At 48.4% G+C, this 19,582-nt stretch overlaps 1 protein-coding gene across 11 annotated transcripts in view; it reads right to left on the bottom strand.

The window, feature by feature from the left end:
• Positions 1–19,582, bottom strand: part of TMC7 (transmembrane channel like 7) — a 48,990-nt gene that overhangs the window by 24,900 nt on the left and 4,508 nt on the right. For 8 of the 11 annotated variants that reach the window (XR_006889579.1, XM_046668638.1, XM_046668636.1 and 5 more), the window contains exons 2-5: positions 8,247–8,490; positions 7,013–7,161; positions 3,435–3,602; positions 799–881 (exon numbers count right to left, since the gene is read on the bottom strand). Coding sequence is in view for 10 of the 11 variants with exons in the window: in XM_046668638.1 (XP_046524594.1) it covers positions 799–881; positions 3,435–3,602; positions 7,013–7,161; positions 8,247–8,490 (644 nt within the window). In the remaining variant the exon portion in view is untranslated. Of the gene's footprint in view, positions 1–798; positions 882–3,434; positions 3,603–7,012; positions 7,162–8,134; positions 8,175–8,246; positions 8,491–16,126; positions 16,227–19,582 lie in introns of those variants that run through there. The other 3 variants (XM_046668641.1, XM_046668637.1, XM_046668645.1) reach the window with 3 other exon arrangements.

The following is a 19,582-nucleotide window of genomic DNA, read 5'->3' on the forward strand; positions in this document are numbered from 1 at the left end:
TTAGAAGATTGAAAAAAACTTTTTGGAACTACCATAAGAAGGATGAGATTAACTCGACTTTATTTGTTTTTTTTTTTTTTTGAGGGAAGATTAGCCCTGAGCTAACATCTGCTGCCAATCCTCCTCTTTTTGCTGAGGAAGACTGGCCCTGAGCTAACATCCGTGCCCATCTTTCTCTACTTTATATGTAGGACGCCTGCCACAGCATGGTGTGCCAAGCCGTGCCATGTCCAAACCCGGGATCCGAACCGGTGAACCCCGGGCCACCAAGAAGCAGAACGTGCTCACTTAACCGCCGTGCCACCGGGCAGGCCCCTAACTCCACCTGAGAGCAAGGGGTGTTAACCTGTGATTAGCAGACTTTTAAGGGATTTCAGGGAATGCGTATGTATGTGTAATTTCTGGGGAGAAGACCCATGGCTTTCATCCAGGTGGCCTAGGACCTCCAATGCTAAGGTTTTTCAATGTCAGAAAAATTAAATAAATTCTATCTGGGTTTGTTTTCACTGAAACTTTTTCCTATGGGGTAACTCAGTATTTCATTGCAGGTTAATACGAAGGTGGCAGGGACTAGAGAAAGGCCTGGCTGAAATGACAAAGCTTATTTCCTCTATATTCTGGGGGTGGGGGCAGGGCGCAGTGCAGGTGAACACAATCCTTGCTGCTGACGTCATGGCAAATTCTTTTACTGATACTTTGGCGAACACTTGTGTTTGACTCTTACTGCAGACATTCAGGCAACTGATCTTTAACTTATTTGCGGTATACTGAGGATGCAGAATTATGTTAAATACTTACAGTGCCAGAGAGCAAGTCTATGAAATAACTATAAAAGTAAATGAGTCCAGAGCTACTTATTGGATACACTGTGCACTGGATATCTGTGAAAAACAAAAACAAGAACGTCAGTGGGATAGTTTCAGTCTCTGCGACTCGTCCATCATCATTTGTGTATACGTGCGTGTATACGCATATACGTTTAGATATGTCACACAGAATTGTGTACGGATGTGTTTGCAAGTTGGTGATTTTCTATTTGCAGTCTGAACCCCAATGCATCAAGTACAATAGCATTTTCCCCTTTCACTATTTGGGGATCTGGGGATATATGTTTCTTCTATACATTTTGTTTGTGGGTCCACTTACGGTAATGTTTTCTGCTTGTATCAGTATTTTGTGTCTTGGGGTTCACGTTTGCACGTGTTTTGGAATATGTGACTGATATAATTATTATTTCATTTTAAGCACATCTAATTTTAAAAGATCTCTGTGTGTGTGTAAACAACCATGTGGCTTCATTCGAAAAATACATATATTTACATACGTACAATTAACCAAGAAATTGTTTGAATATCAATCTTAATGACACTATCTTTTCCTTGAATAACTAATTTGCTTCCTCTGTATCAGTCAACTATTGCTGTGTAACAAATAACCTCAAAGTCTCAGCGACTTAACATACCAAACATTTACTTTCTCATTCATGGATCTGCAGTTGGAGTTCATTCAGCCGATTCAGGCTGAGCCGGGATGGACTCCAGGCTTCTAGCTGGGCTCAGGTCTCTCCACGTGACCTCACTCTGGGGCCCAGGCTGCAGAGGCAGTGGCTACCAGGGGACACTCTCCTCCTGGCTCTTGTCATAAGGCAAGCCAACCACACAAAGCCATTTCAAGCTAACACTGCACCAGACAAAGCGAGTCCCATGGCCAAATGCAAAGTCAACAGGGCAGGAAGCACATTCACCCTGTGGGTGCAGGTGTGGTGACCCTGTTGTAGCCTGTGTCTGACTCAGAGCCCCTCGCATAGTAAGTGCTCAATAAACACTTGTTGAAGCCATGACGAAGGGAAGGAAGGTCAGAAGAGGAAGAGAGGGACTTCTGATCCTTTCCTTAAGGGACAAAGTTTACTAGGTAAGTTAAAAAAAAACGTGTGTGTGGCCAGCCCAGTGGTGTAGTGATTAAGTTTGCATGCTCCACTTTGGCAGCCTGGGGTTCGCAGGTTCGGATCCCGGGCACAGACTTACGCACCACTCATCAGGCCATACTGTGGTGGTATCCTACATACAAAACAGGGGAAGATGGGCACAGATGTTAGCTCAGTGACAATCTTCCTCAAGCAAAATGAGGAAGAATGGCAACAGGTGTTAGCTCAGGGCCAATGTTTAAAAAAAATTTTTTTTTAATTATGAGTATTGCTTAAATAATAATTTATACTTTTAAAATTTTCTATATTAAAAAACAGAATTCATATTGTTTTCAATTACTTATAATTTTAAAACAAGCATTTATTATTAATGAACTAAGTATTAAATAATGAGGTGTCATCTGAATAATGAACAACCATCTCATTATTTAAATACTTAAACTCATTATTTAAATTATTTAAACTGAACGCAGGGTTTCCACACAGCAGCAGGGGATGCGTATCTGTAAAACGGACGCATTAGAAATGGGGAGGCGGCATCTGGCATACAGTGGGCACTCAAAATGAGGGCCCGGAATGAAGTCAGCGTTTCCCCCTTATTCTTATTTTATTTTGAAGTGTAATAGAATTTAAAAAGAAACAAATATGATGAGGAAGAATGTTTAGGGCCACGAAGCGATTCTAGAGGAATCACTGATTCTTCTGCGGAATGGGGTTATGTGACAAGAGAAGCAAGAGGCCTCAGGACTTAGAGAGGCCTGGCTCGACTCTGCCCATCCACCTTGAGCCCTCGCACAGAGCCCGGGACTCCAGGGTAATCAACAAATGTCGGTGGAATGACAGAAACTCTCCCCATTCGAATAAACGGGACGCCCAGAAGGTCTGACCTAGGTTGAGAGTTCAATGAGCCACAGGTCCAGCACTTGGCATGGTGTCTAGCACGTGACTGGAGTTTAATCAGTGGAGGTGAGCATCACCGTTACTGGAGATAAAAGTCTTGGAATAAGGGCACTGGAGCAGGTTGTATCATGTTTGCTAAACAGTCCACATTTCTGCCCTGTAGCGCTCCTCCCAAATGCCTTGCTGAACTCAGGAGTGGCCGAGTGACGTGCTCCGGCTAATGAGCTGTGGCAGAAATGACGTGCATCATGTCTTCCAGGTGGAAGTTTTAGGAGCCAGCATGTTGGCCGTGGCTTTTTCCTTTGGACACAGTGACCATCAATGGTCCAGACAGAGGCTGCTCCATCAGCTTGGGCTCCAGAGTGAAGACAACATGGAATGAAGCCACCGCCAAACAGTGATGGACACATACGGTGAGCGAGAAAGAAATCTTTGTGGTTATTAGGCACCGAGAGTTATGGGGTCATTTGTTTCTGCAGCATAACCTAGCCCGTCCTGACGAATAGAGTCACCCAAGGCTTAGAATATAAAGATTCCTAGAGAAGGAAGCATCAGAATGAGGTACACGGTGAAAAGAACACTCTTCATAGAAACCAAGCCTCAGACTTACCTATGTCTTTGGAGGGAATGAGCACAAAGCTGCTGTTGGTGATCTTGTATTTGGTGAGCAACATTGGGAGCAAAACCAGCATAAAGATGATCAGAAATATCACCAAATTCAGCAACACCAGAAACCGCAAGAAGGAGAAATAGGACTGAATCCCAGTGCCAAATTTCCCTGGAAAAAAGAAATCCAGACATCATTGGCCAGGAGTATTGACCCACTATCCAGTGTAGATCAATCAGACACAGAGGGCTGAAGTTGGAGGAATCTTGGTGGGGGAAGGAGGAAGAAATATTTTATTTTTTCTACAGTTGGCTTTAACGTTCTACGATCTAACGGTTTAAACTTTCACTCATAAATCTACACTCAATCTTGCATTGGTCATTTGAGAATGGTGTGAGGGAGGACTCAATATTTCTCTGTTCTCATTCGAATATCTAATTGACTCGGCACCATTTATTGAGAATGGTATTCTTGCCTCAGCGAATTGAAGTAGTGCTTTTTATAATTGACCATAAAAGTATGAATCTGTTTCTGAATCCTCCGTTCTGTTCTGTTGGTCTATTTGTCTATCCTTGCATCAATACTACACTGTCTAATTATTGGATACTTATAATAATACTTGATAGATGGGTCTATAAGTCTTTCAGCTTTGATCTTCCTCAGGTATCCTTGGTCCTCTGCATTTCCATATCAATTTTAGCATCAGCATATTAATTGTCACACATATACACATACACACACATACACAAAACGTGCTGAGATTCTGATTGGGATTACATGGAATATCTAGGTCAATTTGAGGACAAGTGACATCTTTACAAGAGTGAGTCTTGTGATCCATGAACATGGTATATTTAGGTTCTTTAATTTCTCTCAACAGTATTTTGTAGTTTTCTGTGCAGAATTATAACCTATTTTTCTTTAGATGTATTCTTAGGTATCTGATGTTGTTTGATGCTATTGTAAATTGTGTCATTTCAAAGTTTCATTTCTAAATGTTTGTTGCTGGTATATAGAAGTACAATTGGTTTTATATATAGATCTTGTACGTAGCAACCTTACTAAATTCACATATTAATTCTAATAGTTTGTCTTTTTTATTTTCTACAGATAAATCATGTCTTCTGCAAAAAGAAGACATTTTATTTCTTCCTTTCCAGTCATTCTCCCTTTTCCCCAACATTGAGCACTGGGTAGGACTTCCAGGATGATACTGAACAGAATCAGTGATAATTGGCACCCCTTTTCTCATTCTCCATCTCAGGGGAACAGCTTTCCATATTTCACCATTAAGTATGATGCTTGCTGAAGAATTTTTATAGACATTTTTTGCCAGATTAAAAAAGTTCCCATCTATTTCTTATCCGCTATGAGAAGTGAATCTTATCGATACTTTTTCTGCAGCCGTTGGAATGATCATACAATTTTTCCTCTTTCTTCTGTTAATGTGGTGAATTACCTTAATGGATTTGCAAAGAAAAAAAAAACCAGCCTTCCACCAGATAATGATTAAATTCCTAAGGACAGACAGAAAGCACACTGAAGAGTGATGGTGTCTGCTTGCTCTTGATGCGGGCAAAGAACTCATCTGGGACTGAAGATATAAGAGAGCCACAGTCTTAGCTTCTCTCTAAACCCAGAAACCCGGCCAGAGCAAGGAGCTTGATGATTCCATCTTCACTTCCTGCCAGAGGAGTACCTGGCCAGCCAAGAAAACACAGGAGTGGAGCCACTGAAGAGAGAATCAAGATCCCAGTTCCCCAGAGAGAAACCATTCTCCAACACACAAGCCACGTGCTGAATGAAAATCTCCAGAGAGGCCACCACTTAATAAGAGGGAAAGTTGGGCGCGGTGGCTAAAACCTTGGGCTCTGAAGCTTCACTGCCTGGGCTCAAATCCTGGGTCTGCCTCATCCTAGCTGAGTGAACTTGGGCAAGTATATTAACCTCTCTGAGCCATGCAAATGATAAATGCCTATATGAAAGGCTATCTGAGATAATATAAGTAAAATGTTTAACACAATGCCTGGCTCATGGTAAAGACTCAGTAAAGGGAAGGCTCCTATTATTTTGCTCCAAACGTGACGTTACACTTAGGTCTCAAAAGAAGAAGTCCCGGATGGTTAAGTTTTAAGTGAGCCTATGAAATCCCCTGGACATTATGTTCATATTCTCCTAAGAAAACAATAACAGAAAAAGGTAGTTCATGGAACAGATTACCAATGGTATTTCACAGGTCTTAAAATAGTAATACTGGGGACAACAATTTCTCCCATTTATTCTGCCACATTCCTTACAAACTTTACAAAATTTCCATTTAAGCAGATTTGAGGAGATGCTTGTAAACTATTTTGCTTTATGGCAGAAACTACATAATCCTAAGACACGTCTTCCCCTGGTTCTGCTATGTCACCCAAATGTTTAAATGTTTTTTTTTCTAATTTTATATGTTGGCACAACTTCCAGTTTGGGCATACTTGCTATGGACTGAATTGTGTCCCTCCCCAGCTTCATCTATTGAAGCCCTAAACCCCCAGGTGACAGTATTTGGAAATGGGCCTTTGGGAGGTGAGAAGGTTTAAATAAGGTCCTGAGAGTGAGCCCCCCTGACAGGGTGAATGCCCCTGTGGGAAGAGGCCCCAGGACCCGTGTTCTCCCCCCGTCCCTTGACGTGCACATAAAGAAGAGGTCACACGAGGACCCAGGGAGAAGGTGGGCTGACCTTGAACTTCCAATCTCCAGAAGGTAAGAAAATAAATGTCTGCTGTGTAAGCCACTCAGTCTATTGTATTTTGTTAGAGCAGCTCGAGCTGACTAATGCAACAGTGCACCCCCATTCTCACCATTATGCACAAGTGGGGATTCTCAGTATTTTCAGGGCCACGGGTGCTGGTGAAGCCTAACGAAACCCATCTTGGAATAATATTTTGTTTTATTTTGTTTTTTCTGGTGAGGAAGATTGGCCCTGAGCTACTACCTGTTGCCAATCTTCCTCTTTTTGCTTGAGGAAGATTGTTGCTGAGCTAACATCTGTGCCCATCTTCCCCTATTTTACGCGTGGCTTAAATGAGCGTTTAAGCGTGGCTTGACGAGTGGTGCTAGGTCCACGCTCAGGATTCGAACCTTTCGAACCCCGGGCCGCGGAAGCAGAGCGCACGAACTTAACCACTATGCCACGAAGTCAGCTCCAGAATAATGTTTTTAAATGCACAAAATACAAATGGACCTATGATTCTCATAATATTAAAAACTAAATTCGTGAAAGATTCATACACGAGCATCTTCATTAGCCCATTAAATAACAAGACCTGGTGGCAGATTGGGTAACAGCTGTAATTTTAAAGTAGTGGTGGGCATTCCAAGATAACTCCTACAACTGGAAGGGACAGAAAAACATCTGTGATTTTCCTGGTGACAAAGACACACACAGGTTCCGCTAATCCTAACTGTGGTGTTGCTCCACTCATCGTGGAAGGAACTGCTGGATTTCAGCTAGAGGTTAGGGAAAATGAAGCGGTCCTAGTTCCCCAGGCACGGAGGAGTGCTGCGGAGGAGAATGCGCAGAGCGTGGGGTGTGGTACCTTCGATGCTGCGAATGTCCTCCCGCCACAGCTCCAGGTGGGAGGTCATCTCCCGAGCCTTCTCTACGAACCTCTTCCAAGAGTTGCTGCTGTACCGTTTCCACTGGTCCCACTCAGATAAATACTTCATTTGAGTCTCCTGAATGTCCCTGCACAAAAAAACGAGCAAGACAATGACAACGGCAGCATCGCCAAGCCTTGGCATCAAACCGAACCCCAGCTGAGAGGATGTGGAAAACCTGGACCCTCACGCCGCTGGTGGGAAGGCAAAATGGTGCAGCTGCTGGGGAGAAGTTTGGCCATGCCTCAAAAAGTTAAACCTAGAAGTACCATAGGACCCAGCAACTCCACTCCTAGGTAGATACTCCAAAAGAATTGAAAACAGGGTCTCAATGAAAACCTTGTAAATGAATGTTCAGAGCAGCATTATTCACAACAGCCGAAAGGTGGAAACAACCCAAATGTCCATCAACGGACGACTGGATAAACACAACCAGGCATTTCCATTCAACGGGATATTACTCACCTGTAACAAGGAATGATGTTCTGACACATGCTACAACTCGAATGAACCTTGAAAACATTACGCTAAGTGAGAGGAGCCAGACACAAAAGGTCAAGCATTAGAGGATTCCATGTTCAGCCACGAGTTGCTTAATGACGGGGATACATCCTGAGAAATGTGTCATTAGGGATTCTGTCATTAGACAAACATCATAGAGGGCACTTACACAAACCTAGATGGCATAGCCTACTACAGACCTGGGTGCTATGGTACTAATCTTATGGGGCCACCATCATATATGCAGCCTGCTGTTGACCAAGATGTTGTTAGGCGGTGCATGACTGTGTATGAAACATCCAGAATGGCAAATCCATAGAGAGAGAGAGTAGATCAGAGGTTGGTAAGGGCTGGCAGGAGGCAGAAACAGGGAGTGACTGCAGACAACAATGAGGCTTTGGGGGTTGCAGGGCCACAAGACAGAAGGAGCCTGGGTCCCTAAATGACTGGAAAGTTCCCCCTCGACCTGAACCCAGGACTTTTATGTGAGTAAGAAATAAACTTCTAACATATTGAGCTATTCCATATTTGGGTCACTTTGTCACAGCAGCTTAGCTTACCCTAAGTAATAACCTTTTAATTATGTGAACTCTTCAGGAAATACATTCCGTGCCTGAAACACCTCTGCCCAAAACACACATCATATGCCTTCCAGACGGCTATTGGACGGACCTTAGTCTGCGTTTCTCAGAGATGTTCAGTGCATACTTTCGAATGGACTGGCTATTGAGGTTTTCAGTGATTCCGCCCTCTAGCTGGGAGCTGTAGGAGTCTGTCGGCTTCAGCAATGTGTCACTTTGCTTGTCTCGGAAAAGGATGGTCGTCCTCTTGCGTGCGATGGACCGGTAGCTTGGTAATTCTTGAAGGAAATTCATAGGAGGAGAAGAAAAGTAACTGGAGTCCAAAGAGAGGCTGTCTGGGTAAGAAAGAAGAAAACCATCATTCACCCTGGGAGCTTGGGAGCCAAAAATCAAAACTTGTATGGGAGACTTCGATCTCAGAGGCCATAACAAAACCTTGCAGACAATTCCTAGCCTAGGCCACTGACCAAAGCATTTGTATCTGAATTATTTTATTTACAGGATGATGCTCAGGACGAGGAAAGCATCTGCAAACGGATTCATTTTCAGCAGATGTACTTGCAAATACACTTTAAGTTACATGATATCTGGGGCCTAGGGTTTGGCTGTGGCCACTAGCTAACTGTGTGACCTTAGGCAGTTACCTAACTCTGTTCTTCATTTGTCAAATGGGGCTAGTAATATTTGCCCCAACCATCCTCATGGGTACAATGATGTATGGCATAAAACTTGGAAAAGCATAAAGTGCTATGCAAATGCAGAGCGATAAGACCATAAGCGACAACAAGAATAGCGTTTCCTGTGCACCAGGCCCTGTGCGAAGAACCTCACACGCACTCATGGGGTCTGGACTGGCCCTGCGATCTGCCTGGACCAAGAGAACGCAGCGGAAGTGATCTTGTGCCAGTTCCAAGCCTTACTGGCTTCTGCAGCTCTCTGGACCCTGGCTGCAGCCATGTGAACAAACCTAAGCCAACCTGCCAGAGGATGAAACCACGTGGAGCAGAGATGACTGCCGAGCTGAGACCATCCCAGACCAGCCTATAGCCAGCCATCGCCCAGCTGCCCACAGATGCTCTCACACACCGAGGTAGGTCTCATTATTATCTCCGTTTTACAGATGACAAAATAAAGTCAGTGACGGGCTCCCCACACCCTTGCCCAGGCCCTCACAGCCCTGCATGCTCCAGCTCCTGCCCACCCTCCAGCACCTCAGGCTCTCTGCCCTCTGACCGTACATTCCTTAGGATCATTTAGACTCTAAAATGGGCCGCGTTCCCTCATCCTTGGAGCCTTTGCATAGCTGTTCCCTCTGCCTGGAATGAGCCTGCCCCACCCACCTCTTTATCCTAATATCTCCTCCTCAAATGTCACTTCCTCGGGGAAGTCCGTGCCTCACCGCACTATTACAGGAGACTTGTTACACATTAGCCCACGCGCCACGAGTCCTTCACAGCACTTACACAATCCAGAAAAACATATCTGTTACGTCTGTCTCCCCCAGTAGACAGTAAGTTCTTAGAGGGCAGGAACTGCAATGATTTCCTCCCTATTGCAACCCAGGACCTAGGAACGTCCTTTGCTCAGAATAGGAGTCAATAAATACTTATTGGGTGGATGGGTGGGTGGGTGGGTGGATGGATGGGTGGGTGGGAGGGTAAATGCATGGATGGGTGGATGGGTGGGTGGACGGGTGGGTGGGAGGGTAGATGCATGGATGGGTGGATGGGTGGGTGGATGGGTGGGTGGGTGGGTGGATGGGTGGGTGGATGGGTGGATGGGTAGGTGGAGGGATGGATGACATTCCTAATTCGCCCATGCTTAGAGAGCCTGTGAGTAAGGATGCTGGAAATAGAACCAGGTCTGCCTGACTCAAAAATCCATACTTGATGAGGATCAAGGCTGCCCCTGCCCCAAGGAGAGAAGTCCAAGGTGACCTGCCCTACGTAGGGATCTATACCATCCTCTGGGAATCATAAGACATCCTCACCTGATCCCATCTGATTCTTATCTAAAGTTATAGGACCACAAATAACCAGACCCCACCTACACTGATACCATTTTAATGACTTTTTTTTTACATAATCTTTCCTTTGTCTTGTAAAGAAATAACTCACATATCCATGCCTTATAAATTTAGCCCTACCCTCAACCCACTGCAGCTATGCTATTCTCTGAATAAAGGAGCACTACTGCCAGACCGTGAGAGTCCAAGAAATCTTTCTTTTGACTCCTCGGCTCGCCGAGCCCACATCGTACACATCAGGCCCCAGCTGGAGGCCCAGTTCTGCCGGCCTTGTGCAGCAGCCTAAGAAATGAAGGCTTTCTGTTGAAGGTGAGGGATACCACATTCATGATGGGTTTTATTCCTGATCCGATTTCATTCATGGGAAGACCACCCTGAGTGGAGACAGGACACAGGGAGAGGAGGTAGGAGGCAGCCATAATTACCTAAGCAATTACCCCACAGGCAGCAAAGCTTCTATGGCTGTTAGATGCTAAATTGCTTTGGTTTGAATCCTGGCTCTGTCGATTATCAGCTGTGTGTCTTTGGGAAAGTTACTTCAGCTCTCTGAGCTTCAGTTTCCTCATCTCAAATATTCATTCAACAAATGCATCTACTGTGTGCCAGATCTGGAGCTAGGGATACCACAGTGAACAAAGCAAACGCCCCAGTCACAGGGCACTTATATTCCAAGGTGGGGGCAGGGGAAGGTCAGGCGATAAATAGGCAATAAACAGTATGCCCTGAGGTGATAAGGGCAATAAAACAACAGGGTGGGGGAAGGGGACAGAGTTGATGGGCAAGGTGCACTGTTTTTCACAAGGTGGAGGCAGGTATGGTAGCATTAAGCTGAGGCTGAATAAAGGGAGGGCATGAGCCCTGTGGATATTTGGGGAAGAGCATCCTGGGAGAGGGAAATAGCAAGTGCAAAGGCCCTGAGGCAGGGGCTGCACGGCATGTTTGAGGAAGAACATAGAGGCCTCTGTGGCTGGAAAAGAGTGAATGAATGGGAGCCTGGTGGGCTCTTTTATTGATGGCCCCCAGTGAACCACACTAGCCTTCTCTGGTCCCCTCCCCTTGAATCCAGGCTGGATCTGTGACTTGCTTTACCCAAAGGTGGCAACAGGAGTGACACTCTGCTAGTTCCAGATCCAAGCCTTACAAGGGCCTGGAAGCTTCCACTTTTGTGCTCTTGGGAGCCCATGGCTGCCGTGTAAGAAGTCTAGCTATGCTGTGGGGACAACCACGTGGAGAGGAAGAACCCCCAAGCTTCCAGGGATGACGACCTAGGAACCGGCTGACAGTGAGAACCAAGGTCCCAGGCTTAGGGCCCCAGTGAGTCCGTGCAGCCAGTCCCCAGCGCTCCAGGTCATCCTCACCGGGCACCGCCACATTAAGGACACTCTGGCCCCAGCAGACAGGACACAAAGCAGAGCAAACTGCCTCCCGCGCCCTGCGGACTTCCTGATGCACAGAATCAGCAGAAACAAGAAAAGGGCTTCAGCCAGCACATTCAGGGTAGTTTGCTGAGCAACAACGGGTAACTGGGACAGGGAGAATGGAAAAGCGGAGGGCACAGAGGTGGCTGGGGCCGGCCCAAGCCAGACTGCATGGGCTGTACCAGGACCTGTGGACGTGGCCGATGGGAGGCCACTGAGGGCTCCGAGCCGAAGCATGTCATGCTCTGACCGTTTTAAAGGATCATTCTAGAGGCTGAAGCTCAGGATGGGACCCAGCACAGGGGCGGCTTATGAGCATTAAAGGCGATCATATAGTACAAACGCCCAGCACGGTGCCACACACAGCGGGCTCCACGGACGCGCTTACAGCTAACAGGACGAAGGGGCGCCGGGCAGGCGGCACCAGCCCACGCCCTGCTCCGAGCCGCTGTTTGCTGGGGCAGATCTGCAGTCTTCGCCTCTCTGATGGGCAGGTCTGGACACAATGGAACAGCTGTCCCACAGCAGATGACACACAGACACGCGCCTGGAGCCCCGCCACAGGCCAAGGGCAGGCCCGCGAACCTCCCTTGACCTTCTATTCCCCTGCCCCAGAGTGCCCTGAGGATGTGACACACTTCCAGTAGTAAGGGTGGCTCCCTAAAGCAAAGATGGGGGCGGGTGGCGGGGGTCTGAAGGCGAGAGGGTCGCAGCCCTGGCTGGAGGCCACGTCTCCCTCGTCTCCCTCAGGACAGCAACAAAGAGCTGCTGTTAACCACAAACAAAGGCCTTTGAATATGGAGCAGCGCCGACCTACTGAATATTCAGCAACCCTGGGGTCAGGCACCGGGCTGGAGCTGGAGCCCGGGATGGCCTGTCACCCACTAGCCAGGCCCCTCCAGGCAGGACAAAGGCTGTCTCTGAGTCACATGTTTCTCATCTCGGGAACGGGGATACAAGACCGTGGACCCATCCACGGAATCACGAGGCCGGAGTTACAAACAACATTAACAATACTGGCTAGGGTTCACTAGCACTTGGTTTGCACCAGGCTATTCAAGGTGCTCCACAAGCATCCCCACACCTCTTTGAATAGAACCATCCATTTGACAGATGAAGAAAAGTCAGGCACTTTGTCCACTCACACAGCCAGTAAGTGTTAGAACTAAGAACCAATCGCAGGTTTTTCAGAAGCCAAGGCTGCAGCCAATACCACAGAACGATTCAATGAGCCGTGGAAAGCGCTCCACGAACGCTAAAACGCCATACCAATTAAAGTACTGATCTGATTGCTCTTGCATCCATTCCACAGGAAGAATACGTCCTATGCACATTTCCCAACCACGGCCCCTGGTGGAAACCTGTATTTCCCAAACGGCCATTCTTGAAGAGGAAGGAGTTTTCCTTTTCCAGATATTCTTAGGAAGTTCTCTATCTTCAAATTATAAAAACAAAATCACAACCATGCTTTTGAATGCAGGCATCAGTATTTTTATAACTACAATCCACCTCCGACTGTTTTCATTTCGGACCACACACTTTTCAAAGCATGACATCGCCTGAGTTCTCACGCCAACGGGCAGAGGCCAGCTGAGAAGGCTTCACTGCCCTGGCTTTTTGACAGGGAAACTGAGGCACAGAGAGATGGCAGCTGGCCCAAGGGTTGGACGTCAAGAGACTCCTGGTTCTACAGCTTCTTAGAAAAGCAGGTTGCATCACCTCTCCGGGCCTCGGTGTTCTCATCCTTAGAGAATAGGATGTCTCGTGATAGTTATTGTCAGACAGTCTCCCGAGCTGGTCCAGCTGAAAGTGTCTTCGGCACGGCCACTTGAGTCCTGTGGTCAGCGTGTGGGCTGCTTGCTGAGCACCAGCACGGGAGGCGGGGGCGCATTTCAGATCTCGAGGTGCCTCCATCTAGGATGCTTAGGACTGGTTGGCCACCAGAGTTGGATTCCAGCAATGAGAAGATTATTTAGGTGGGACGATGACTAGGGAACCGCGGGAGGTATAGCGGCCGGGGCGGGCATAACCTCTTCCCTGGTATCTGGTATTCCTCCAGGTTAAGGACAAGGTTAGTCTCTCTGAGGCTTAGAGCAGCATCTTGCTCACAGAAAGCCCTCCAATCGAAGAATGAATGGGCAGAGGCAGACACATCTGGAGAGCATCCTTAGATCCCCACTTTCTCGGCAGCTCTTTCCACAGGACACCAAAACCTACCAACGGGTACAAACACTCCCAGGAGGGGGACACAGGCCAACTGCGATCTAAGTGGCACTATAACCACGACCGGCCTCCCTCACCGGCTTGCCAAGAACCTAGCCAAACCGTATTTGGCGCTGGGTTCATTTCCTACTCACAGAATCATGGAAACTCCAGGACCTTTTGGGTCATCTGGTCCAGGCATCTCGCCAGCTGCTGTGGGAATCGGTTCTGTCCGACCGCCTGCATGGAGCCCCTTTCTGCATGGCACGCAGGGCTGGAGGCTGGGCAGGATGAAGGTTTGCAGCCTTGCTCCCTACCTCGATGAGCACCCACCCCACTGCACCCATCCCTGTCACCATTCCATCCTCCGCCCTGTTTACTTGTGTGTTGTCTCTGACCCTCTCTCCCTCCCTCCCATTAGACTGTAAGCTCCATGAGGGCAGGGACCCCATCTCTCTCCTTCATCACTGAGTCCCCAGGGTCTAGCACAGAACCTGACACATGGTGGACACTCAATAAATAATGGTGGCATGAATGAAAAAACAAATGAATGAACGAATGCACTGGATGCTGGGAATATGCCTAACAGTGGATCACCCACCAGGAAGAGGAAAGCATGTGCTCAGCACATCGGCAAAGCAGGGGCACCAAAAAATGAGAAAAAGATTTAAGGAACTTAAACATTTAGTATGAGTCTTGTCTATACGGGTGATATATTTTTTCCACAATGGAAAAAAATTTTAAAGGGGAAAAATAAAAGCTGGCAAAAAATACCGAGTTATTGGCCGTCTATGACATTCTTCCTGTTTCAGGAAGAAATCCCTTTCTTTCTATTTCCTTTACAAACCAGCTCCATGAGAAGCGTGCTTGGCTGCTATTTCTCAAGAAATGATCGAGTGGCACGAGCACGCCCAGTTTGGCATCACCAATAAGGCAGGGTAGACATCCATTTCAGAATTTTTTTTTTTTTTCCTTTTTCTCCCCAAAGCCCCCCGGTACATAGTTGTATATTCTTTGTTGTGGGTCCTTCTAGTTGTGGCATGTGGGACGCTGCCTCAGCGTGGTTTGATGAGCAGTGTCACGTCCGTGCCCAGGATTCGAACCAACGAAACACTGGGCCGCCTGCAGCGGAGCGCGCGAACTTAACCGTTCGGCCACGGGGCCAGCCCCTCAATTTCAGAATTTTTATGAGTCCTTTCTACTCATAGTCTATGGTTTGACATTGTTTTTATTTTGGATGCTAACCGGAGGCGGGGCATCACGGTAATTAGTGCTCATAGCTAGCAAAGGGTCTTATCCAGGGGCTCAGAGTCCAGCGGATATAGCTGAAGCCGCTATGACATCCCACCAAGCGTCAGAGGCCAGGGCCTTATCATTGCCCTAATTCCTGGAAAGGCTCCCCCCCCCCCCGCCATTGACTCATTCACTCAGATCCTCGGTCACTCAAAAACATTCACTAAGCAACTGCTATGCGCCAAGCATTATTCTCGGACTGGAACACGGCCTTGAATACCACACAGAAATTCCCCTGCCTTCATGAGACTTCCGTTCTAGCTGGAGGAGACAGATGAGAAATAAGTAAGAATAATGTATTTCAGATAGTGATGTGTGTGGGGAAAAATACGGCAGGGGTGGGTTTGAGCAAAGCCTGAAGGAAAGGAGGAAAAGAGCCTCAGAGCTTTCTGGGAGAAGAGCAAGTACAAAGGCCCTGAGGCAGGACCATGCCCAGCCAGCTCGAGGAACAGGAGGGAGGCCAGCGTGGCTGGAGGAGAGTCAGCAGGAAGAGAGTGACGGGGTAGGAAGGTAGGGGGAAAACAGGCCAGACCTCACAGGGCCTGTGGGCCATGTCGCTGACTGTGGCTTTTACTTGAGTCAAGTGGGAACGAGGAGAAGTTTTGAGCAGAGGAATGACATACTCTGACTCAGATTTAACAGGATCTCTCTGGCCAGCCCGTGGCTATTTCCGTCCGTGAGCTGCGCAGGTCGGCATGGCCAGGTCCCATGCCAGGGCATCATGTGTCAGGCTGCCCTGTCCTTCTGCAAGGGTGGGGATGTTCTCTATCTGCACGGTCCAATTGCTATGGAGCAACTGAAAGGTGGGTGGTGAGAGTGAGGAAGTGAATTTTGAATTTTATCAGACTTTCTTCAATTTACATTGCCATCGCCCCATGTGGCAGGAGGCTACTGAATTGGACCATTCGGACGGGTCTCATTTACAGGAGCCCAGAGCCTAGTCCGAGAGGGGAGGGGCTGGGGCCTGGGAGCCTCTTCCAGCGGCCAGACTTCAGAACTGCAGGGCTGGGAGGACACACATGAGTCACCTACCTGGCACCTGGGCGGGGCCTGGGGACTGGCCGGTCCAAGGCTTTAGGACAGATGAGCAAACATCCTGCAGCAGCAGTGACTAATTGGGTAATCAGAGCCACGCTGAGCCCAGAACCCAGGTCTCCTGCTTTTCAGGCCCGCAGAGCCTCCGGTGGGCTGTCAGGAGCAATGACTGGGACTGAGTCTGAGGAGGCTACACGACGGAGCGGTTAAGAACACAGCTGCCAAAGCCCGCTGCCCGGATTCACACCCCAGCTCCACCCACCACCTGTGTGACCCGGCAGGTTTCCTGACCATTCTATGCCTCAGTTTTCCCAGCTGTAAAATGGGGATAGGCGGTCCCACCTTGCACAGCCATCCTGAGGATGAGATGGCTATGATACAGAAAGTGCCTAGAAAAGAGGTCAGCAAACCTTTTCTGTAAAGAGCCACACAGTAAATACTTGCTATTTACCACATGGTCTCTGTCACAACGATTCAACTCTGCAGTTGTAGCAGAAAAGCAGCCACAATCCATAAATGAATGCATGTGACTGTGTTCTTTGTTGTTGCTGTTACTGCTGCCGAGTCAATTCTGGCTCCCAGGACCCCGTGGACAGCAGAGCGGAACCCTGCCCGGTCTTTCTGCACCGTCCTCTCACCTGCTGGCGCTACATCAGACATGCCCTGCTGCTCTTCACAGGGTTTTCACGGCCAGTTTTTCTGGAAGTGGGTGGCCAGGTCCTTCTTCTAGTCTATCTATCTTAGTCTGGAAGCTCCGCTGAAACCCGTCCACTGTGGGTGACCCTGCTGGTATTTGAAATACCAGTGGCATAGCTTTCAGCATCACAGCAACACGCAGCCGCCACAGTATGACAACCGACAGACAGCGGTGTGGCTCCTTGACCGGGAAACGAACCTGGGCCACAATGGTGAGAGCGCCGAATCTTAACCACTAGACCCCCAGGGCTCGCTGACCGTGTTCTAATAATTTACAAAAAAGAGGTGGCGGCCCAAACTGGGCCTGTGGGCTGTAGTCTGCAGACCCCTGGCGTAGGGCCGGGCCTGGCACATTGTGCGGTTCACTCTCAGGCTGTGACTCTGGTTATTTACTGATGAACGAAATGTACAGGAAGATTTTATATCTGCTGTGGGGGATCTTCTTGCGATGGACCAAGCTACTCCCTGTGTGGAGTGTTTATCTTCCCTGGCCAGGACTTCTCCAAAAATGATTTCCAGCATTCCTGGAAGCATAATAAGTGGCCTCTCCTGAGCCTTGAGCACGTACCACGATTATGCCAAAACCTTTACATACGTATCTCCCGTGATCTTCATAATTTGTTTATTCTGTGGCTCCTTCTTATGCATTACCCTCATCTTGCACTATGGAAAGTTCCAGAAGATGAGAACTTTGCTCAAGGCTGAGGCAAGGTCTGAACCCTGAGAGCAGAGACCTCAGCACGTCTTATTCTCTTGGACCCCCCTGGCGACCAGCACGGGGCCTGGCACACAACAGGTGCTCCTTAAACATTTGTCAAATGGATACACAGACCCGCTGGCTCCAGATTCACGACATCAAGGTCCTTCTGTCTCAGGAGCTTGTCAAGCGACTTCTCAGAGTCTGTTTCCACGGGGGTAAAATGGGCAAATGGCACCTACTTCATTAAGTTGCCGTGAGGAGTTCAAGAAAGGTACATACACACCGGAGGCGAAAATCACACAGCTGAGCCGGGCCTGCCGGAGCCTGACCTCGTCCCACCTCCTACTCCTCCTCTGAGCTCCAGCCTGAGGCCTCCTCAAACACACCCAGTCATTCCCACCTCCAGCTCTTGGCTCTTCCCGTCCCCTCCCTCTGCACATCACAGTCACCTGCACTGGCTCCCTGACATCCTCTTGCCTGGGCTCATCAGTCCCCTCCTCAGAGGGGCCTTGCTGACGGCCCCAGCTGAGCGGGCCCCTCCTCCCTCCCTGCCTATTTCCTCCTCCGCAGTCATGCAGTCGGGCTTAGTTGCAATCTTCCTCTCGACCTGTTTAGTGAGTGGCTCCCCTGCTGGACTAGAAGCTTCATGAAAGCTGGTCCCTTGCCCGCCTCTTTCACCACTAGACCCCAGCCCAGGCCTGGCCTGGTCATGGCTCCGGGGCATTTCCTCTTCCTCTTCCTCCGCCTCCTCCTCCTGGCCTAAGGAGGCGGGTGCCAGCAGGAGGTCTGGGTGGTCCCACACCCAAACAATGCTCCTTTAAAAAGCACCCAGATTGCAACAAAGGTTACAACACCGACAAGTCATTTCCTTCTTTTATCTCTCTCAATTCTTCACTTCCTAAAAAAAACAAAAATAAAATAAGCCGCGGAGGGCCTTTGGGCCAAATGGGGCCTGAGTTGCTGGGCAGAGCTTGGCCTGTCCAAGTCAGAGGGGAGAAAATAACTCGGGCGGCCGGCTGGCTCACCGGGAGCCCCTGCAGCCCCGCCCCGTCCAGCCCGCGGTGCATGGATCCCTCCCTCCTGGGAAAGCTTCAAGGTGATGAGTGACGGGGACGAACAGGCCTGGCAGGTAAGGAGGACAAATAAATACTGAAGGTCGAATAGTTGTCTTCAAGTTTAATACAACGTGTTGCACTGAAACAGCCCAAAGAATAGTTAACTATATACATATCTAATAGCATATTTCCAGAAAGTACAGGCACACAGCACACGCAGCCATGGAATTTTATATTTGGGGTAGAGAGGGCCCAAATAATAATAATCATCATAACACTAACAGCTACCATTTGACTGCTCAGCGCCTTCCAGGCATGGCACTAAGTCTTTGATGTGCTCATCTCGTTAAATCCTCTCAGTGACCGCAGAAGAATGGGACAGGATTATCGTCCCCATTTTACAGATGAGAAAACTGAGGCTCAGAGAGGGAACAGGACTTGCTGAAGGCACACAGCTGAGAACTGGCCAAGTTGGGATGGGATTCACACCTAGGCCAGGCAGGCTCCATACAACCTGCCGCCAGAGGTTCTCTTCATTTATCTTAAAAAAAAGGAAAACCAGTTCCAATCTCCTTCACAGAGGCGTCTAAAGGGGCTGTTTCGTTTTATCACTTTCCCCTTCCAGGGCTCCCCTGCCCCTCTGGCAAGTGGGGTCAGTCCAAACGCAGTCACGTCCGGCTTTGCCTGGTCCCCTCGAGAGAGCGGGGCCCCCTGAGGTGGCGAGAGGGGGGCCAGTGGCCCTGCAGCCAGAACCCAGGTTTTGATTCTGTGATCACATCACCATCTCGGTCACGTCACTTCGGTTCCCCCACCAAACAATGGGGTAATGGTCACAGTCACTCCCCACAGAAGGGTCGAGAGTCCCTGCAGTTGGCCATTCTTCAGAAATTTAGACATGGAATTACCATATCATCCAGCAATTGCGTCCCTAGGTGTACGCGCCAAAGAACTGAAAACGGATGTTCCAATGAGAACTTGTAACCGAATGTTTCTCCTAAGAGC

This window comes from Equus quagga, chromosome 7, assembly GCF_021613505.1.
Source record: "Equus quagga isolate Etosha38 chromosome 7, UCLA_HA_Equagga_1.0, whole genome shotgun sequence".
Classification (NCBI taxonomy): Eukaryota; Metazoa; Chordata; class Mammalia; order Perissodactyla; family Equidae; genus Equus; species Equus quagga.